This window comes from Panthera pardus, unplaced genomic scaffold (genome assembly GCF_024362965.1).
Source record: "Panthera pardus isolate Hobbes unplaced genomic scaffold, ASM2436296v1 HiC_scaffold_11, whole genome shotgun sequence".
In the NCBI taxonomy this organism is placed as follows: domain Eukaryota; kingdom Metazoa; phylum Chordata; class Mammalia; order Carnivora; family Felidae; genus Panthera; species Panthera pardus.
This window is the reverse complement of record NW_026526666.1, coordinates 10,069,991-10,092,008: the sequence shown is the minus strand read 5'-3', so window position 1 is coordinate 10,092,008 and position 22,018 is coordinate 10,069,991. Positions and strand designations below refer to the sequence as shown.

Below are 22,018 nucleotides of genomic sequence, written 5' to 3'. Positions count from 1 at the left end.
ATCATTATTGCTCCAAAGGGATGGCATTTACTCAATTTTATTAACATATAGACAACAGTTTTTTACAGGAAAAACTCAGGGCTTACAAACCCTAATAACCTTGCTGTATATTATGAATCAAGTTTGTGAATTATCTTTTGTGTTTTAAACTCCTGGTTTGCCTAAAAGTTTTATTTCACTACTTCAAAACTTTTAAAAGATGGATTTTAATTTCATAATCAACATATATAAATGCTAAACAAGTTTTAAAAATTAGGTATTTAACCTTTAAAATTAAAGTAAAAATTAAAGGTTACAGCCATTTGCTATTTCCCAATTTTAGACATTGAGCCAGTATTGATCTTTAGCTCTGTTTAAATAAATGTAGTCATCTTTTTTGGGGGTGATGCAATGTTTCTAGCTTTTTTAAATTAATTAATTAATTTAGTTAGCATATAGTGCAATAATGATTTTGGGAGTAGAATCCAGTGATTCATCCCCTACATATAACACCCAGTGCTCATCCCAACAAGCGTCCTCCTTAATGCCCCTTGCCTGTTTAGCCCATCCCCCCTCCCACAACCCCTCTAGCAACCCTCAGTTTGTTCTCCATATTTAAGAGTCTCTCATGTTTTGTCCCCCTCCCTGTTTTTGTATTATTTTTGCTTCCCTTCCCTATGTTCATCTGTTTTGTACCTTAAATTCCACATGAGTGAAATCATATGGTATCTGTCTTTCTCTGACTTACTATGGTTAGCTTAATACCCTCTAGTTCCATCCACCCAAACAAGTGGATCCTATGTTTCTATATAGTTCAACTACAAACTATAGATCTTACAGAAGAATGTTCTAAAACCTTAAATGTAATGAAATTAAATCTTGGAAGAAATCAAATTTTGAAAGTTAGACATTTCAGAGAAACAATCCTTTAAAAAACACATGCACTAATTTTTGAAATCTACATAATATCCATGGGAATAATAATTATCTTGGCTATATTCAAAAGCAGAAATTAAAATTTCAAAAGTAAAAACATCACTGCATTGTATTCTAACGGACAAAGACCCTGTGGACATTTGCATCAGTACAATTCCAACTAAAGAAGCTTTAAGTGCCTTAACTTTAGAGGCAAATGAATTTTTCTGCTTCCTTTGCTTTTTAGACTTTTCACCTTTAACATTATAGAATTAGAGTTAGTATTAACTGGAGACAATTACCAAACTACGAAAACCTCCCTTAGCAACAGAAATACATTCATTCGTTCACTTAGTCAACAAATATTCAACATGTGCCTTTATGTGCTAGATACTCCACCTGAGCTAGGTATACAGCAATAAGTCAAAACATAGCTCTATCTTCAAAAAGTGTACACTATAGAATTAGACGATAAAGCCAACGTATGAGGGTTGCTCAGGAAAATGCCCCCTGAACCTCCCTTACCATTTTTTCTGTCCTAAAGGGAGAGAAGTCATTAATAAACTTATGACCCCTGTTCTTGAGAGACATGAGAAAGCCACCACAATCCTCTGTACTTGTTTATGCAGAGGAAGAATAAAAAAACACGTGCCATGCTTTTAGGATTTTTCTGCTTTATCCTACACATTCCATAGTATAGGATTTTTCTGCTTTATCCTACACTTTCCATAGTATAATACAGTAAGAGGAAACATGCACCAAGCTCTATTCTAAGCACTTTACATATACTTACATTAACTTGTTTAACTCATTTAATCCTCAGAACTGTCCTGTGAGACAGGTACCTCTGATTACCCTTGCTTTACTGAGGAGGAGACCAGGCACAGAGATTCTACCCCAGTCATTTTCCTTCCAAACCACTACATATCCTGCCCCTCATTAACTGGTACAAAATGCATTCCAAATCAATGTAGGGAGAGGATCTTTTGAGATCAAGCGAGACTGCTTGCCTCTGGAAGGTTCAGTGGGATTAAGCTCTGGGAGATGTGAGTGAGTTTCCTTAGTGGACGCCACCTCTACCCTAAGAACCCGGGAGAAAGATCGCAGGAGAGAAGCAGGACAGCCCTGCCCTAGTTGCCAGAAAGGTGCCCTGGAAATTCTCTGCGCAGCCCCTGCTACAGCCTCTCCACCCGCTGCCCCCGACGTAACTGTGCAACCCCGCCAAGGATCAGAACCACCTGACCAGTGGAGCTCCTCCTTTTAGGCAGAGGGACAAAAGTACTGGAGGCATTGCTGCAATATTGTTGGACCATCAATGTATTCAACAGGAAAAAAAAGACAAGTGGAAACCCGATAACACATCTCCATCTTTTAGTGTGTTAAAATTTCCATCTCGTTGCCCGTGAGAGAATCAAATTACTTTATAGTCAGGCACAGAAGGAAGTCACCCGATTTAAGGGGAGATGATGAACAACGAAACAACAACAAGGCAAGTAAAGCACTACTGGAACATGCACGAAGGGCCGCTCGGTCAGATTTATAAGTCAAAGAAAGATTTCCAAAAGAAAATAATATCTGACCTGAGACCTAACGATGTGTGAGACTCTGGAAAGACAGACAAGGGGCATAGCACAAGGGAGAATAAAGGTAAGCATAAGAGAAGACCCAGAAATAAGAGATAGAATGACAAAAACTTAGGAAAGTTCAAGAAAGCCAAAGGAGAGTGGAAGTGAAAAGGGGTAAAGGTAAGGCGAGACAGAAGCAGGAAAGGTAAGAACCCAGGCTGTGAAGATTATAACTTGTTAAGAGTGTGTATGTATTTTATAAGGGTACCAGGAAGTCAGGAAACAGCTTTAAATAGGAGAAAAACAATACCATTTATGTTAAAACAGGAACAAAGTAACCAGACGGTTTCAGTGATGTGAGGGCTGAAGAGACACTGGGCAGAGAGAACGGAGTTTTTTTAAAAAAAAAAAAAAAAAAGCTGTTCCAGTAATTTAGATGAAGAGTGGATAAACTATCTGTAAAAGGCCAGATGGCATTGTAGGCCTTGCAGACTCCACCATCTCTGTGGCGACTACTGACCTCAGCCACAATTGCACTACAGCTGACCAAGGCACAGACAATAAATATGTAAAACACAGAGGTCCGCAGTGCAGTGCTCCCGCGGATTTGGCCTGCAGGCAGCAGCGTGCAGACAGAGGAGTGCAAACAGATCAGTCCAGGGAATTAGAAACATAAATTGGGAAGAGTATTCATCGTCAAAAGTTTTACAAGACAGAATCCAGAGGTCTTGGTAATCGAAAATGTGGGGTCAGTGGGAAGATGAAGCCACAGAAGAATTCAAACCCCAGCTTTGGCACTCCGGCTTCTCACAGGATGGAAAAGGCATGAGAAAGGACAGGACTGGGTCAAAGGAAGGAAGGTCACATTCTGCTCACACCCCACTCGCCAAGCTGGAAATCTGTGGGGCAGGGAAGGATTCTCCTCCCACAGGAAGGCACTGCAAGTCCCATGACAATAGGTGGAGAACATAACAATGTTCTTACAGGTAGGGAACTGAATAATCAGAAAAACAAAGATAAGATAATACACATTTAAGTCTAGTGAACTCCAAAGTTCATGCCTAAATGTTGATGAGATTTGAGGGGTTTTGCTACTGGTATAAATAAAAGACAATGGCATATTCATAACCATTCATATACCTCTATGTCTATCAAACTATCCATTTATCTCAAATGTATTACATATATACATCTATCTTATTACCCAAGGAAGTTCATTTTCTCTTTTTTGGACAGGAAATTCTTCTAAATTAAATCTTTACTGCAATACTTATATTATGAGGCTAATAACAAAAAAATACCCTTCCTTACCCCTAATTCCTAATTCCTCATTATTCTTTCTTATTTCTAAATAAGATGTGTACAACGCTTTCATCGACTTTACGTACTATCCATTCATTTCTTACCATTGTAGATGAGGAGACAGCTTTCTTAGCCTGTAAAGCGAGAATAATACATCTACTTCTATAGGATTGCTTAAGTAAGGAAAGATCAGGAGTGTGTAGGTGGTGGTTAGGATAATGCCAGGCACATACTACATGCTAGGTATTAATGATGATTATTGTACCGCCGAACACACATACCCATGCCCTTGCAAACTATAGTTTCCCCCCAGATACAGTTTTACCCCAGTTTTAATTAAATCAGTGATTGATGTTTAGAGTGATGTGATTACATAAATATTGTTACCAGCTAAGCCAAGTAATCAATGATGACATCTCTTTTCTTCGAAATTTTGTTTGTCCTATAATTGTAACTGCCTCATTTTTTTTCTTTTTCCCCCTCCCTTAACTGAGGTATAATTGACAAAAATTGTATATATTTAAGGAGTACAATGTGACATTTCCATATACATTGACATTGTGAATCAAGCTAATTAACATATCCAATCACCTCACATAGTTGCCATTTTTTTTTTTTTGTATGCTAGGAATGCTTGATTTCCAATTCAAGTATATAATACAGTATTATTAACTATAGTCATCATGCTGTACGTTAGCTCTCTGGAACTTATTTACCTTATGAGTAAAAGTTTGTACGTTCTGGCCAATATCTCTCCATTTCCTCTATCTCTTAACACCTGGTGACTATTCTACTCTGTTTCTATGAGTCTAACTTGTTTACATTCCACATGTGAGATTGTACAGTATTTGCTTTCTGTGTTTGGCCTGTTTCACTTTGCATAATGCTCTTCAGGTTCATCCATGTTACTGCAAATGGCAGGATTTCCTTTTTTTTTTTTTTTTTTTTTTAAGATTGAGTAATATTCCATTATACACACACACACAAATACATAACACATTTTCCTTATCAATTCATCCATCAATGAACACTTAGGTTGTTTTCATAGCTTGGCTACTATGAATAATACCATGAACATGGGGGTGCAGAGATCTCTTCAAGATAATGATTTTATTTCCTTTGGACAAATACCCTGAAAGGGGATATATGGATCAAATGGTAGTTCTATTTTTAATTTTTTGAAAAGCCTCCATAACGTTTTCCATAATGGCTATACCAATTTACATTCCCACCAACAGTACATAAAAGTTACCTATTCTCTACATTCTCACTAACACTTAACTATTTTTTGACTTTATTTTTTTTTAAGGTTACTTATTTATTTAGAGAGATAGAGAGAGGGGGAGGGGCAGAGAGAGAGAGAGGGAGAGGGGGAGAGAATTCCAAGCAGGCTTTGTACTATCAGCGCAGAACCCGGTGCAGGGCTTGAACTCATGAACCATGCATGAGATCATGACCTGAGCGAAAACCAAGAGTCGGATGCTTAACCGACTGAGCTACCCAGGCATCCCTTTTTTGACTTTCTGATAAGAGTCATCCTGGCAGGTAGGAGGTGATATCTCATTGTGGGTTTGATTTACATTTCCCTGATGACTCGTGATGCTAAACACCTTTTCATAAAGCCATTGGTAAATATATCTTCTTTGGAAAAATATCTGTTCAGGTCCTTCGTCTGTTTTTAATTGCATTACTTGTTTCTAACTATTGAGTTGTAGGAGTTCCTCTTATATTTTGAATATTAACCCCTTATCAGATATATGGTTTACAAATATTTTCTCCCATTCCACAGGTTGTCTTTATGCTTTGTTGATTGCTTCCTTTGCTAGGCAAAAACATTTTAGTTTGATGTAGTCCTACTTGTTACTTTTGCTTTTGTTGCCTGTATTTTTGTTGTCAAATCCAAAAAACTCATTGCCAAGACCAATGTCAAGGAAGTTTTCCCCTGCTTTCTTCTAGAATTATAAAGACTTACATTTAAGTCTTTAATTCATCTTGAGTTGATTTTTATGTATGGTATAAAATAAAGGTCCAATCTCATTCTTCTGCATGAGGGTACCTATCCAGCATATCCAGCTGTTTTCCCAGCATCATTTATTGAAGAGACTCCTTTTCCCATTGTATATTTTTAGCACCTTCACCAAAGATTAGTTGACTATGCACACATGGTTTTATTTCTGAGGTCTCTCTTTTGTCCCATTTATTCAGGTGTCTTTTATGCCAGTATCATAGTGTTTTGATTACTACAGCTTTGTAATAAAATTTGAAATCAGAAAGTGTGATGCCTCCAGCTTTGCTCTTAATTAATGCCTGTTTTAGATATTTGGAGTTCCATATGAATCTTAGGCTCGTTTTTTCTGCATCTGCAAAAAACGCCATGAGAATTTTGATAGATTGTTTTTAATCGGTAGATCCCTTTGGGTAATACGGACATTTTAACAGTATTAATTCTCCCAATCCATGAACATGAGATATCTTTCCATTTATTTGTGTCTTCTTCAGTGTCTTTCATCAATGTTTCATAGTTTTCAGTGTATAGATCTTTCACCTCTATGGTTAAATGTATTCCTAAATATTTTATTCTTTTGATGCTATTGTAAATGGAATGTTTTCTTAATTTCTTTTTGAATACTTCATTAATTTATAAAATTTTTCATTTTCATTGTTTCATTTCATTTGATTTCTTCTTTGACCTATCAGTTGATCAAGAGTACACTGTTTAATTTCCACATATTTGTGAATCTTCTAGTTTTCCTCCTGTTATTGATTTCTAATTTAATACCACTGTGGTCAGAAAAGGTACCTGAAATATATTCAATCTTCTTAAATTTGTTAAGACTTGTTTTATGACCTAACGTATGATCTATCCTGGGGAAGTTTCCATGTGTGCTTGAAGAGAATGTGCACTGCTGCTGCTGTTGGACAGAATGTTCTTTCGATGTCTATTAGTTCTATACGGTCTACTCAAGTCCAATGTTTCCTTGCTGATTTTTCTCTCTGGATGATATATCCATTGCTGAAAGTAGGGTACTGAAGCTCCCAATGATTACTGTATCATTGTCTATTTCTCCCTTTCAGTCTATTTATATTTGCTTTATATATATGGGTGCTCCTACATTGGGTGCATCAATATTTACAAATGGTATATTCTCATTGTGTGTTTTTCTTGTTTTTATTGTTCTTAGTATAGAGAAATGCAACAGATTTCTATGTATTGATTTTGTATCCTGCAACTTTATTGAATTCATTTATTATCATTGTCTTTGGTGGAATCTTTAGGGTTTTCTACATATGATATAATATCATCAGCAAAAAGTAACAGTTTTACTTCTTCCTTTCTGATTTGGAGGCCTTGTATTTCTTTTTCTTGCCTAATTGTTCCGTCTGGGACTTCCAATACTATGTTGAGTAAAAGTGAAAAAAATGGGCATCTGGTCTTGTTCCTGATCTTAGAGGAAAAGCTTCCAGCGCTTCACCATTGAGAATAATGTTAGCTGTGGCCTGTGAGATCTTGCCTTTTGCAACAACACGGATGGACCTTAGGGCATTATGCTAAGTGAAATAAGTCAGAGAAAGACAAATAACATATGATCTATCTTAAATGTGGAATCTAAAAAAAACAAAACACAGGCGCCTGGGTGGCTCAGTTGGTTAAGCATCCGACTTCAGCTCAGGTCATGATCTCACTGCTTGTGAGTTCAAGCCCCACGTCAGGCTCTGTGGTGACAGCTCAGAGCCTGGAGGCTGCTTTAGATTCTGTCTCCCTTTCTGCCCATCCCTGGCTTGCACTCTCTCAAAAATAATTAAACATTTTTTTTAAAAAAATTTTTTAAATAAAAATAAGTAAATACAAATAAATAAATAAACAAAACAATACAAACAAACCAAGCTCATAGATACACAAAACAGATTGGTGGTTGCAAGAGCTGGGGGTAAGGGTGGGAGAAATGGGTTAACTGGATTTTTCTATTAGTTTAAATAAATGGAATAAAAATTAAAGGTAATGAGGAAACACTGGCCTCAAAAGACACATTAGATACGATGGACTTAACAGATATGTGCAGGACATTCCATCCACAAGCAACAGAATACACATTATCCAGTGTACATAAAAAATTCTCCAGGATAGATCATATTAGGCCACAAGACAAGTCTAATAAAATTTAAGAAGAATGAAATTATGTATGTGGAGTTAAACAACGTGCTAATAAATAACCAACGAGTCAAAGAAGAAGTCAAAAGAGATATTTAAAACTTTGAGAACAAATGAAAATAAAAATACAACATACCAAAACTTAGGGGATGAAACAAAAGCAATCCTAAGAGGGAAGTTCATAGTAATAAATGCCAACCTACATTAGTAAAGAACCCTAACAAATTAACAACACTTTAACTTTACATCTCAAGAAACTAGAAAAGAGGAACAAGCAAGCTCAAAGTTAGTAGAAGGAAACAGCAAAGATCAGAGCAGAAATAAATGCAATAGAGACTAAAAAGATAAAAGAGAAGATCAATAAAACCAGAGCTAGTTTCTTTTAAAAGATAAACAAAATAAACCTTCAGCTAAGCTAGACTTACCAAGGTGGGGGCAGGGGTGAGAGGACTCAAATAAACAGAACCAGAAATGAAAGAGGAGATGTTACAACTGATACCATAAGAAAAAAGGATCCAAAAAAAAAAAAAAAAAAACTAATATGAACAATTATATGCCAACAAATTGGGCAGCCTAAAAGAAAAGGATAAACTCCTAGAAACACAACCTCCCAAAATTGAATCAGGAAGAAATAGAAAATTTGAACAGACCGATTAATAGTAAGGAGACTGAATCAGTAATCAAAATCCTCCCAGTCAAAAAAAATTCCTGTAGGGGCACTGGGGTGGCTTGGTCAGTTGAGCATCCGACTCTTGTTTTCATCTCAAGTCATGATCTCACATTTCATGAGTTCCAGCCCCACATCAGGCTCTATGCTGATGGCATGGAGCCTGCTTGGGATTCTCTCTCTCTCCCTCTCTCTGCCCCTCCCCTACTCATGCTCTCTCTCTCTCTCAAAATAAATAAACTTAAAAAATACTATACATTAAAAAAAAAAATTCCTGTACCAGATGGCTTCACTAGTCAATTCTACCTACCAAACATTCAAAGAATTAATACCAATCCTTCTCAAACTCTTTCAAAAATTAGAAGAGGTAGGAATGCTTCCAAACTCATTTTATGAGGCCGGCATTACCGTAATACTAACACCAGATAAGGACACTACAAGAAAATAATAGGCCAATATCCCTGATGAACACAGATGCAAAAATTCTCAGAAAAAATATTAGCAAACTGAATTCAACAATAAATCAAAAGGATCATACACCACAACCAAGTGGGATTTATTCCAGGGATGCAAGGATGGTTCAACATCCACAAATCAATGTAATATAGGACACTGACAAAATTAAAGATCAAAATCATACTATCATCTCAACAGATGCAAAAAAAAAAAAAAAAGCATCTGACAAAATTCAACATCCATTTATGATAAAAACTCTCAACAAAGTGGGTATAGAGGGAATGTACCTTAACATAATAAAGGCCATATATGGCAAGCCTCATTTTCTCACTCAATTTTCTGCATATACATTACTAATTCATCTTGAAACTCCCTATAAGTGTTACAAATCTGCTCCAAATATGCTAAAACACAACAAATACCAGTTTCTTTCTTTCCCCCTGGAAGATGTCTGTATCACAATTTTCTGTCCTCTTGCTTCTTTCTGGTCTCATTGCTTTCTAGGCCTGATATGAACTGCCATCCTGGGACACCTCTTAATTATCCTGGAATTCCCTTTACCTCTCTCTGTGCTGGCTATCCTGTTTCCTGGTACTATGGATTCCCCTTTTATGGGTTACTCATTTCATTCTAATACACTACATGTCTTCCCATGCTTTCTGAAAGGGGACATGAAGTTTTGAAACTCTGAAGACCTGAATATATCTTCATGTGGTGCCTTATACTTGGTTAATAAACTCAGCATAAAAACCCCCATAGTATGGGGTTCAAAGTGCATCCAGGTTGTTGTACACATCCACACCAGGAAGGTGATCCACCCCAACTCCACAGGGACAGAAGCTCCTATGCTCTGGATCCTCCCAGACCTTGCCCTATGTATCTCTTTATCTGGCTGTTCATCTGCATCCATTATGATATCCTCTAGTAAACTTGTGAATCTAAGTAAGTGTTTCTATGAGTTCTGTAAGCCACCCTAGCAAATTAATCAAACCTGAGGAGCAGATCATGGGAACCTGATTTGTAGCCAAGTAGGACAGAAAGTTGTGGGGAACCTGGGGACCTACTACTTACGACTGGTATCCAAAGTGGGACTGAGCCTTTAATGGGTGGGAGCTGACACTATCTCTAAGTAGACAGTGTCAGAGCTGAGTTAAATTATAGGACTCCTGGGTGGTTTCAGGGAGAAGTGCGTGGTGTTGCGGAAAACTTCCACATGGTTGGTGACACAGCGAAGTGTTTGGTGTGAGAATAGTAAAAGAGACTCACGGGAGAAACAACAAGGTAGACTTTAATTAAGTTCTGAAATATGATACTGCTCCTTAGTAAAGGTGTTAATCACTCAAAAGATCCTTTCAGCAACATAATAAAGGCCATCTATGACAAACCCACAGCTCATATCATATCAGCAGTAAAAAGCTGAAAGCTTTCCTTCTAAGATCAGGAACAAGACAAGGATGTCCCCTCTCACCACTTTTATTCAACACAGTACTGACTAGACCTCCTACCTGTGGCAATCAGACAAGAAAAAGAAATAAAAGGCATCCAAATTGGTAAGGAAGGAGTAAAACCGTCCTTATTTGAAGATTACATAATATTATATCTAGAAAACCCTAGACTCTGCCCAAAACTATTAGAATAAATGAATTCAGTAAAGTTGTAGGGCATAAATATACAAAAATTTGTTGCATTTCTCTCTACCAATAACTACTTACAGAAAGAGAAATTTTAAAACAAACTCACTGTTGATTTCATCAAAAAGAATAAAATACCTAGGAACAAATTTAGCCAAGGAGGTGAAAGACCTGTATTCAAAAACTTTTAAGCCACTGATTAAAGAAACTGAGGATGACACAAATAAATGAACAGATATGCCATGGCTCATGAATTGGGATAGTATTGTTAAGATGCCCATACTATCCAAAGCAATGATTCAGGGCAATCCCAATCAAAATAGCAATAGCATTTTTCACAAAACCTGAAAAAAACTAATCCTAAAATTTGTATGGAGCCCCAAAAGACCTCAAGTAGCCTCAGCAATCTTGAGAAGAAAACCAAAGCTGGAGGTACCAGAATACCAGATTTCAAAGTATACTACAGAGCTATAGTCATGAAAACAGTATGGTTCTGGCACAAAAACAAACCATAGATCAATGGAACAGAATAGAGGGCCTAGAAATAAACCCACACTTGTATGGTCAATTCATCTACAACAAAGGAAGCAAGACTACACAATGAGAAAAAGAGTCTCTTCAATAAATGGTTAGGGAAAACTGGACAGCTACATGCAAAAGAATTTAACTGGACCACTTTCTTCCACCACATCCAAAAATAAACTCAAAATGCATTAAAGACCTAAATATACGACCTGAAATCATAAAACTCGTAAAAGAAAACATAAGCGGTAAACTCTTAGGCACTGGTCTTAGCAACATACTTATTAATATGTCTCCTTGGGCATGGACAACAAAAGCAAAAATAAACAGGGGGACTACACCAAAATAAAAAGCTTTTGCTCAGTGAAGGAAACCATCAACAAAATGAAAAAGCAACTTACTGAATGGGAGACAATATCTGCAAATAATATATTCAATAAGGGAATAATATCCAAAATATATAAATAACTCACAGAATTCAATACCAAAAAACTAAATAAAATCCAATTAAAAAATGGGCAGAGAAACTAAATAGGCACTTTTCCAAATACGCATACAGATGGCCAATAGACACATGAAAAGATGTTCAAAATCACTGATTACCGGGAAAGCAAATCAAAACCACAATGAGATGTCGTGTCACCCCGTCAGAATGGCTAGTATCAAAAAGACGAAATAATAGGTGTTGGCAAAGTTGTGGAGAATAGGGAACCCTTGTGCAATGTTTGTGGGAATGCAAACTGGTGCGGCCACTACTACTACAGAAAACAGTATAGAGGTTCCTCGGAAACTTAGGAGAAATTCCATCCAATCCAGCAATTCTATTTCTGGGTGTATACCTGAAGAAAACAAAAACACTAATTCAAAAAAAGATACATGCAACCCTATGTTTGCTACAGTGTTACTGAGAACAGCCTAGATATGGAAGCAACCTAAGTGTCCACTGATAGCTGAATGAATAAAGATATGGTAAATACATACAATGGAATATTAGTGAGCCATAAAAAAAAAAAAAAAGAATGAAATACCGCCATTTAGGGCAACATGGTTGGACCTAGAGCTAAGTGCAGTTAAGTCAGACAAAGAGAAATACATGACTTCACTTACGTGTAGAATCTAAAGAACAAATGGACAAATTACAGAAAGAGACTTACAAATACAGAGGATAAATGGGGGTTGCCAGAGGAAAGGAGGATTGGGGCTGGGCAAAACAGGTGAGGGGGATTAAAAGGTACAAACTTCCAGTTATAAAACGAGTAAGTCCCGGGGATGTCAAGTACAGCATAGTGAATACAGTCAAGAATATCATACTTTTATGGTGACAAATGCTAACTGCACTTATCATGGTGCATTTTATAATGTATACAAACGTCAGTGTGTAATACACCTATAACTAATATAGATATTTTTAAAAATCCTTCCAATTTGGAAATGTGTGTATTTAAGTTCTGGAAAAGGTATTATTTATTTGATAATTTCTTCCCTTCCATGTCTTTCCTTTTTTCTGGAACATCTATTAGCTGTCAGGCTTTCATTATGAACTGTACTCACTTTCCTATTTTTTCTTTTTTTTTTTTTTTTTAACATTTATTTATTTTAGAGATAGAGAGAGAAAGAATATGAGTGGGAGAGGGGCAGAGAGAGGGAGGCACAGAATCTGAAGCAGGTTCCAGGTTCCAAGTTGTCAGCAAAGAGCCCGATTGGGGCTCAAACTCACAAACTGCTAGATCATGATGTGAGATGAAGTCAGATGCTTAACTGACTAAGCCACCCAGGCTCCCCTCTATTGTCTTTTTCCTTGTTTTGCTTTTTTTTTTTTTTTTTTTTTTTTGTATAATTTTTCAGAGAAATAGCTGCAACTTTACCTTCCAACTTTTCTACTAAACTTATTGGTTACTTTTGCTTTCTGGTTCTCTTACTTTTTCATCCTCAGTCCATTTTTTCTTTTTCTTTTTTTTTTTTAAAGTATACAGTTCTTTATATATTAATTATATCTTTAAAAATAGCATTCTTATGATTCCTTTGTCATTTCTTTTATCTCTTTCCTTCTTTTTCTTTAGGTCTCAAATATTTGATGATCTTCAACTATCCATTTACATTTAAAAGTAACGGATGCCTGGGGGGCTCGGTCAGTTAAGCATCCAACTTCAGTTCAGGTCATGATCTTGAGGTTTGTGGGTTCAAGTCCCACATCAGGCTGTCCACTCTCAGCACAGAGCCTGCTTTGGATCTTCTGTCTCCCTCTGTCTCTACCCCTCCTGTTCTCTTTCTCTTTTTCTCTCTCTCTCAAAAATAAATACACATTAAAAAAAAAAAAAAAGTGAGGCACTAACATGCTGAATGTGAGCTCAGTGTGCAAAGGGTGAAGCTTGTTAAACAGCAGGCCTCACCATAAACAGCCATTTCATTTCCAGTATGTTTAGGTCTTCTTAGCTGGCCAGTTTCTGCAAAAGGCAATCTCCAATCTTCTGTTGGAGATTATAAACCTGGCCACCAGACTTCTACTTAATCTCCATTATTAGTGCAGTATTTCACACTACTCTAACTTTGTGTCTGGTGCTCCAGAATCCAGAACTTCTCTGGCTCAGCCTCTCCAGAAAGCAAGCTTCAATCCAACCTTCTGTCAGGGGAAGATAAGGGTATCTACGTGACCACGTAGAATAAGGAAAATGATCTGGGGACAGATCGACTGACACTTATAAAGAAGCTCAAACAATCCAGTTCCACCTCATTAATTCCTAAGTCTTTTAGAAATTAAATAGAGTTTTCAACAGAAAGCTCACTCGTTTCCTACTGGCATTCCCTATTACAGACACATTTTTACTTTCTTCACTTTCCAACTTTCAAAATCGTGTTAATAGCTCTGACTTATAGTCTTCTCTCCCATTCTTTTAAACCTTGAGGGCTGATATCTTTTTCTTATTCATTATAATTTAAAAAAAATTTTTTTTTAATGTTTGTTTATTTTTGAGAGAGAGACAGAATACAAGCAGGGGAGAGGCAGAGAACCTCTGAAGGAGGCTCCAGGCTCCGCGCTGTCAGCACAGAGCCCGACGCAGAGCTTGAACCCATGAACCATGAGATCATGACCTGAGCTGAAGTTGGGCCCTTAACTGACTGAGCCACCCAGGTGCCCCTTATTCATTGTAATTTTAGAGGGATTTCAGAAGAAATCAGATGGGGATCAAGGCACATATTTAAATCATCATCTTCAATGAGGAATCTCATCTGTCATGTCCCTACCATCCAGCTTAAGAAAGAAAACATTATAAACACAGTTGAAGTCACTTTTGTGTTTATGATTATTAGCCTTTTAAAATTTTGTAGGCATAAAAATAAAAAATATTCTAGGTATAAAATCATATCATTTTCAAACACTGAGTTTCATTATTCTAATATTAATTAGGAAAAAAAACCAAAGAATAAAATAATAACGCAGGGGCACCTGGGTGGCTCAGTCGGTTAAAGCATCCAACTTCAGCTCAGGTCATGATCTCGCAGTTCACGGGTTCGTGCCCCGTGTCGGGCTCTGTGCTGACAGCTCAGAGCCTGGAGCCTGCTTCAGATTCTGTGTCTCCCTCTCTCTCTACCCCTCTCCTGCTTGCACTCTGTCTCTCTCTCAAAAATAAACATTAAAAAAAATTATTTTAAATAAAAAAAAATAATGCAAAGAGATACATGCACCCTGGTATTTATAGTAGCATTACGTACAATAGCCAAATCATGGAAACAGCCCAAGTGTCCATCAACTGATGAATGGATAAAGAAGATGTGGCATATGTGTGTATATATATACAATGGAATATTACTCAGCCCTATAAAAGAATGAAATCTTGCTATTTGCAACAATATTGATGGAGCTAGAGAATATTATGCTAAGTGAAATATGTCAAAGAAAGACAAATACCATATGATTTCATGGTAGTCATGAAGTCATGTGGACTTTAAGAAAACAAAACAGATGAACAAAGGGGAAAAAAAAGAAAGAGAGAGATAAACCAAGAAATAGACTCTTAACTATACAGAACAAACTGATGGTTACCAGTGGGGAGGTGGGTGAGGGGATGGGTTAAATCAGGGATTAAGGAGGGTGCTTGTGATGAGCACTGGATGATGTATGAAAGTGTTGAGTCACTATATTGTACACCTGAAACTAATATTATATATGTTAACTAAATAGAATTTAAATTAAAACTTAAAAAAATTTTTAAATAAGTGCACCTGGGGATGCCTGGGTGGCTCAGTCGGTTGAGTGTCTGACTTCGGCTCAGGTCATGATCTCGTGGTCTGTGAGTTCAAGCCCCGCGTCAGGCTCTGTGCTGACAGCTCAGAGGCTGGAGCCTGTTTCGGATTCTGTGTCTCCCTCTCTCTCTGCCCCTCCCCCACTCATGCTCTGTCTCTCTCTCTCTCTCTTTCTCTGTCAAAAATAAATAAACATTAAAAAAAAAAAAGTGCACCTGGGTGGCTCAGTCAATTAAGCGTCCGACTTCAGCTCAAGTCATGACTTCACAGTTCATGGGTTCAAGCCCCTTGTGGGACTCTGTGCTGACAGCTCAGAGCCTGGAGCCTATTTCGAACTGCATCTCCCTTTCTCTCTGCCCCTCCCCCACTTGTATGCACATATGCACTATCTCTCTCTCTCTCTCTAAAAAATAAACATTAAATTTTTTTTAAATTTTTAAATAAAAAATAAAAAGAAAAAACAATATTAATTAGAATGCTCATCTTAGCAAATATACCCCAAGGGATACGGGAGTGACTAAGGTGAGCTTCATCACTGAAATTAATGTTAGACCTTAAATTCAATATATTCTCCCAATTAAGAAATTTTAGAAGACAATTGTCATTGGGAATATGTATGAAATTCTTGTGTATAACATTATGATTTCTCCTATTTTTTTCTATTGGTGTGACTTAAGAAAATAGCTATATTGAGATATAATTCACATATTATAAAACTCACCCATTTTTAGGTGTGTAGTTTTAGTAATTAACGAACTTAGATTTCTAGTGTATTTATATAGTTGTGCAACTATCATCACATTCAAGCTTAAGAACATTTCCATCAACTCAAAAGCAAGAATGGCAATAAGTCTCTGTTCCTATCCCTCAGCCACAGGCAACCACTAATACGCTTTCTAATCTATAGATTTGCCTTTTGTAGAAATTTCACATAAACTGAATTACACAATATAGTCTTTTGTGTCTGGTTCCTTTCACATAGCATAACATTTTTGAGGTTCATCTATGTTGTAACATGTATTAATAGTTTTGGGGGTTTGTTTATTTTGAGAGAGAGAGAGAAAGAACACATATGCACACGTGAGTGTGTGAGCAGGGGAGAGGCACTGAGAGAGAGGGAGAGAGAGAATCCTAAGGAGGCTCTGCACTGATAGCACAGAACCCTACGCTGGGCTCGATCTCCCAAACCATGACACTTAACCAACTGAGCCACGCAGGCTTCCCTATATTAATAGTTTTAACTGAGTTGTATCCCATTGCATAGATATAACACATTTGTTTATCCACCTACCAATTGATAGACATTTGGACTTTTTTCTAGTTTTTGGCGATTATGAACAGTACTGCTATGAACATTTGCATGTGCTCGTTTTTATTTTTCCTGGATAGATCCCCAGGAGTGGAAATGGAAATGCTAGGTCATATGTGAAGTATAGGTTTAATTTTTTAAGAAACCACCAAGCTACTTTCCACTTTCCATTTCCACCAGCATTGTACAAGCATTCTAATTCCTGCATGCCAGTCTAACAAGTTAATGGCAGTATCTCCCTATGGTTTTAATTTGTACTTCCCTAATGACCAATAATGTTGAGCATCTTTTCTTGTGCTCATTAACCATTCATATGCTTTCTCTGGTGAAATATCTACTCAAGTATTTTGCCCATTTTTATATTGGGTTTTTTGTTGAGTTGTAGTTTTCTTACTGAGTTGTAAGAGTTCTTTATATATTATACAAACACTGTATTATATATACACACACACACACACACACGTTATATATGTGTATAATATTTTCTCCCAGCATATGGCTCGCTTTCATTTTTCAGTGGGATATTCTGAAGATAAATTTAAAATTTTTATGAAGCCCAACTTATCAATCTTTCCTTTATAGATATGTTTTTAAGAAATCTGTCCTATTCCAAGGTCACAAAGATCTTCTATCTTTTCTTCTAGAAAATCTATACTTTAGTTTTTACAGTTAAATGTATGGTCCATTTTAATTGGTTTTTGTGTGTGATGTGAGGTAAAAATCAAAGCTCATTTTTATACATGTGGATATCCAATTGTTCCAGTGCAATTTGTTGACAACACTATCATTTCTCCCTTGAAATGCTTTGGCATCTTTGTCAAAAACCAACTTATCAAAACCATAAGGATTTATTTCTAGATACTCTATCCTGTTGCATTGATCTATTACTCGTGCCAATACTATTATTTCCTGGATTACTATAGCTTTATAGTAAATTTTGAGATCCAGTAATGTAAGTACTCCAAGTCTTTCCTATTTTTAAACTTGTTTTGAATATTCTAAGACCTCTGCATTCTTTATCGATTTTAGACTTAGCTCATCAATTTCTACCAAAAAGAAAAAAAAGGCTATTGGAATTTTGAAAGGATTATATTGAATCTGTAGACGCATTTGCAGAGAATTGCCACCTTAACAATAAGCTTAACAATATTGAGTCTTTCAGTTCATGAACGTGAAATGTTACTCTATTTATTTAGATCTTTAATTTCTCTTAGCAATGTTTTGTAGTTTTCAGTGGACAGGTCTTATACTTTCTATGTTAAACTTATTCCTAAGTACTGTATTCTTTTTTAGCTATTTGAATGAATCCTTTTCTTAATTTCACTTTTGAATTAGTCATTGCTGGTTTTTAAAAATACATAGGACTTCTGTTTATTGACCTGGATTCTGAAGACCTTGCTATACTCATTTGCTAATGTTAGTAATTTTTGGTAGGTGCCTTAGGATTTTCTAAATATAGGAACATATCAGGAATGAAGGCAATTCTCTTTTTCTTTTCTATCTCAATGCTTTTTATTTCTTTTCCTTCCCTTACAGCACTGGTTAGCAATGTTAAATAGCTGTGGTGAGAGCAGACTTCCTTGCTTTGTTCCTGATTTTAGGAGCAAATTACTTTTTTTTTTTTTTTTAGAGGAAATTACTTTTTATTTCTAGTTTATTGTTAATGGGCATTAAATTCTGTCCAATGCTTTTTCTGTCTCTAATGAGATCATGCAGTTTTGTCCTTTATTCAATTAATATGGTATATTAATTTATTTTCAAATGTTAAACCAATGTTCATTCCTAGGATAAACCCCACTTGGTCACAGTAGACAGTCCATTTTATATGTTGTTGACTTTGGTTTGCTAATCTTTTCTTAAATATTTCACACCTACTTTCACAATGAATTTTCTTGTGATGTCTTTGTCTGGCTTTAGAATCAGGATAATACCGGGCTCATAAAATGACTTGGGAAGTGTACTTCCTCCTGTTCTGAAAGAGTTTCTGTAGGTTTCTGTAGTATATCTGTTCTTGACTTAATTAATTGCTATTCATCCTTCAGATCTCATTTGAAGTATCAATTCCTTAGCGAAGGCTTCTCTGACCACCTTGACTAAGTCCATTTCCCGTAAGTATAATAGTTTGTAAAGAACAGCTGTCCTTCTTAGCATTTATTACGAATTTTTATTCACTAAGAGGATTTTTATTGTTCCTCTCCCACTTTAAGCTCCATGCAAAGAAAAACACTGAGTGTTTTTGCTCATCATTATGTAGACATTAGTACCTAGTCTACTACCTGACATATGGTAGGCAGGTGCTCAACAAATATTTAGCAATTGAAGAATACATAATGACTGCCTTAGTTTTATTTTTGGTATTTCTTTCCCTTCTTGGAATTACTGTTTTGTTTCTCTAGATTCTTCATATTTTAACTTGAATCTCTATAACTCTTCCTAGTCAATCTAGACATTTTTTTGTTCATATATACATTTTTAGAGTGATATAATTTTATCAAGTATTACTTCAGAAACATTCCATAGATTTTGTTGTAATGTCTATTCTTCAAAAACACAAACACGATGTGGCTCCTCTCTTCGAAAACCATGAAAAATTTTCCGTTTTCTACAGAATAGTATGAAAATTTCTTAGTAAAGCATTCAAGTCAGCTCCAAACTGATTTATGGCCTATCATCTCATCTATACACCTTATACTCCAATCAGATAGGGCTACTTGCTCTTCTCTTAAACAAATACTATACTTCTGTTCATAAGTACTTTTCCTCTTATGCTCAGCACCTAGCAAAATCCTTAAACACAGTAGCTCAGAAAACGTTTGCGGAAGAGTTCATACACTTTTCATAACCCAAGTTAAGATTTTTTTAAATTTACATCTTCTATAATTTTGAAGTTTTTTTTAACTGAAATAATCACTATTTTTATTGCCATGTTCCCACATTTGCAAATTTTTCTCTTTTCAGTGGTAATAACCTTTTAATCTGTTTTACTACTTTTATATTGAGGTATAATTAACATACAGTTTCAGGTTACAATGTAATGATTCAACAATTCTGTATGTTACTTATCACACTAAGCATCCTCTTAATCCCCTTGATCTATTTCACCCATCTGCCACCCACCTCCCCTCTGGCAACTACCAGTTTGTTCTCTGTATTTAAGAGTCTCTTTGGTCTCCTTTTTTCTTTGTTTCCTAAAATCCACATGAGTGAAATCATGCGGTATTTTTCTTTCTTTTTCTGACTCATTTCACTTAGCATTATACTCTCCAGGTCCATCCACCTTGGACCATCCACTATATATATATGTTATATATATATATATAATCCATTCATCTATTGATGGACATTTAGGTTGCTTCTATATCTTGGCTATTGTCAGTGGTGCTTCAATAAACACAAGGGTGCATGCAATTTTTCAAATTAATGTTTTTGTTTTCTTTGGGTAAATACCCAGTAGTGAAATTACTGGATTATGTAGTGATTCTATTTTTAATTTTTTGAGCAACCTGCATACTGTTTTCCACAGTGGCCACACCAATTTACATTCCTATCAACAGTGAACAAGGTTCCTTTTTCTCCATATCTTCATCAGTACTTGCTGGGTCTTGTGTTTTTTATTTTAGCCATTCTGACTGGTGTGAGGTGGTATCTCACTGTGGTTTGGATTTGCATTTTCCTGGTGAAATGTTAAGCTTCTGTTCATGCTTCTGTTGGCCACTTTTATGTCCTCTTTGGAAAAGTGTCTTTTCAGATCCTCTGCCCATTTTTAATCAATTATTTGCTTCTTTGGTCTTGACTTGTAAGAGTTCTTTGGACGTTAACTCCTATTGGATAGATCATTTGCAAATATCTTCTCCCATTGAGCAGATTGCCTTTTTGTTTTGTTGATGATTTCCTTTGCTGTGTAAAAGTCTTTTATTTTGATGTTGATTCAATCGTTTAAATTTGTTTTTGTTTCCCTTGCCTGAGGAGACAGGTCTAGAATTTCTAAGGGCAATGCCAAAGAAATTACTGGCTATGTTTTCTTCTAGGAGTCTTACGTTTTCAGGTCTCACATTCAGGTCTTTAATGCATTTTGAGTTCATTTTTGTGTATAAGAAAATAGTCCAATTTCATTCTTTTGCATGTAGCTGTTCAGTTTTCCCAGACCATTTGTTGAAGAGACTGCCTTTTCCCTATTGTACATTCTTGCCTCTTGAATTATACTTGTATTGTGTAATTTCTAATTTTATTGTACTGTGATCTGATGTTATTTAATTTTTTTTAATTTTTTTGTCAAAAATATTTATATTTGTGTAATCTATTTTTAAATTGCATTAAATACTTTGTGTCCTATATTTTGGTCCATTTTTGTCTGAGACTAAAACATATTTGAAAAGATACCTTGGCTCTTCTCCCACCACCACTAGACTGTGAAATTCATATATATCTTGTTGACTGTATTCTCAAAGCCTAGAACATGTTGGTACATTAGCTTAGTAAATTTTTAGAGTTGTCTTTAATTTGATCCTTTCCACTGCTGCTAAATTAAAAGTATACATTAAGGAGTTGTTAGGTAGATTACCTTGTGACAGAACAATGAATAAAAACATATATAATAGATAGCGTTAATTAAACTGAGCAACAGATACTGAGGTCCTAGTAAGAATCAAGAGGTTCTAAAAATGGGATGCAAACACAATTCCTGCTTTGAGGCCTATGAAGATGCACAGGTTAACAAATACTTTTGATTTGGTATGCTAAAAGGAAGGTCTGCATAAAATGGCACGGAAATGAGAGTTGAGAAAATCTTTAGTTGGGTAGGGGAAGGCAGTCAATAAAATCTTTTTAATGATACAGAAACCAAAACCCAGAGACACTACAGCGCTGTTCAAGATCACAAGGCTAGAGATCACTAAAAGAGGATCTCACTCCCAGTTCTGTGCTCTTTTCATTACATCTTACTATCAGTACTTTACAGCAACTCACAAGACTAACGGGCCAGGATTTTAGAGTTACAAAATATAATGTGGGAGTTTATTCATCCTTTCCCCATGTCCCTTTAATATAAAAAAAATCAAGGACAGCACAAAACTGTAAAAGTTTGCCATGTACCATGTAGTTCTAACAGCTTTGTAGTTGACTGGCCTGTTATGCACCCTACAAGTGTTGGTTAAATGTATTTCACCAGAGATTTAAACATCCCAGGCCAATCAATGTGACTTATAAACAAAACTATTAAATTGTATTACACCCACACATACATGTATTTTTTTAAGTGTTAATAAAAGATCTGCAACAAAT

General features: G+C 36.0%; 1 protein-coding gene across 14 annotated transcripts in view; it reads right to left on the bottom strand.

Moving 5' to 3' along the window:
- The window catches only part of PHTF1 (putative homeodomain transcription factor 1), a 93,815-nt gene that overhangs the window by 69,636 nt on the left and 2,161 nt on the right, over positions 1–22,018 (bottom strand). For 11 of the 14 annotated variants that reach the window (XR_008418055.1, XR_008418060.1, XR_008418061.1 and 8 more), the window contains exon 4: positions 3,866–3,895. The exons of the other annotated variants lie outside the window; for them this stretch is intronic. Coding sequence is in view for 3 of the 11 variants with exons in the window: in XM_019457887.2 (XP_019313432.1) it covers positions 3,866–3,895 (30 nt within the window). In the remaining 8 variants the exon portion in view is untranslated. The remainder of the gene's footprint in view (positions 1–3,865; positions 3,896–22,018) is intronic. 14 annotated transcript variants of the gene reach the window in all.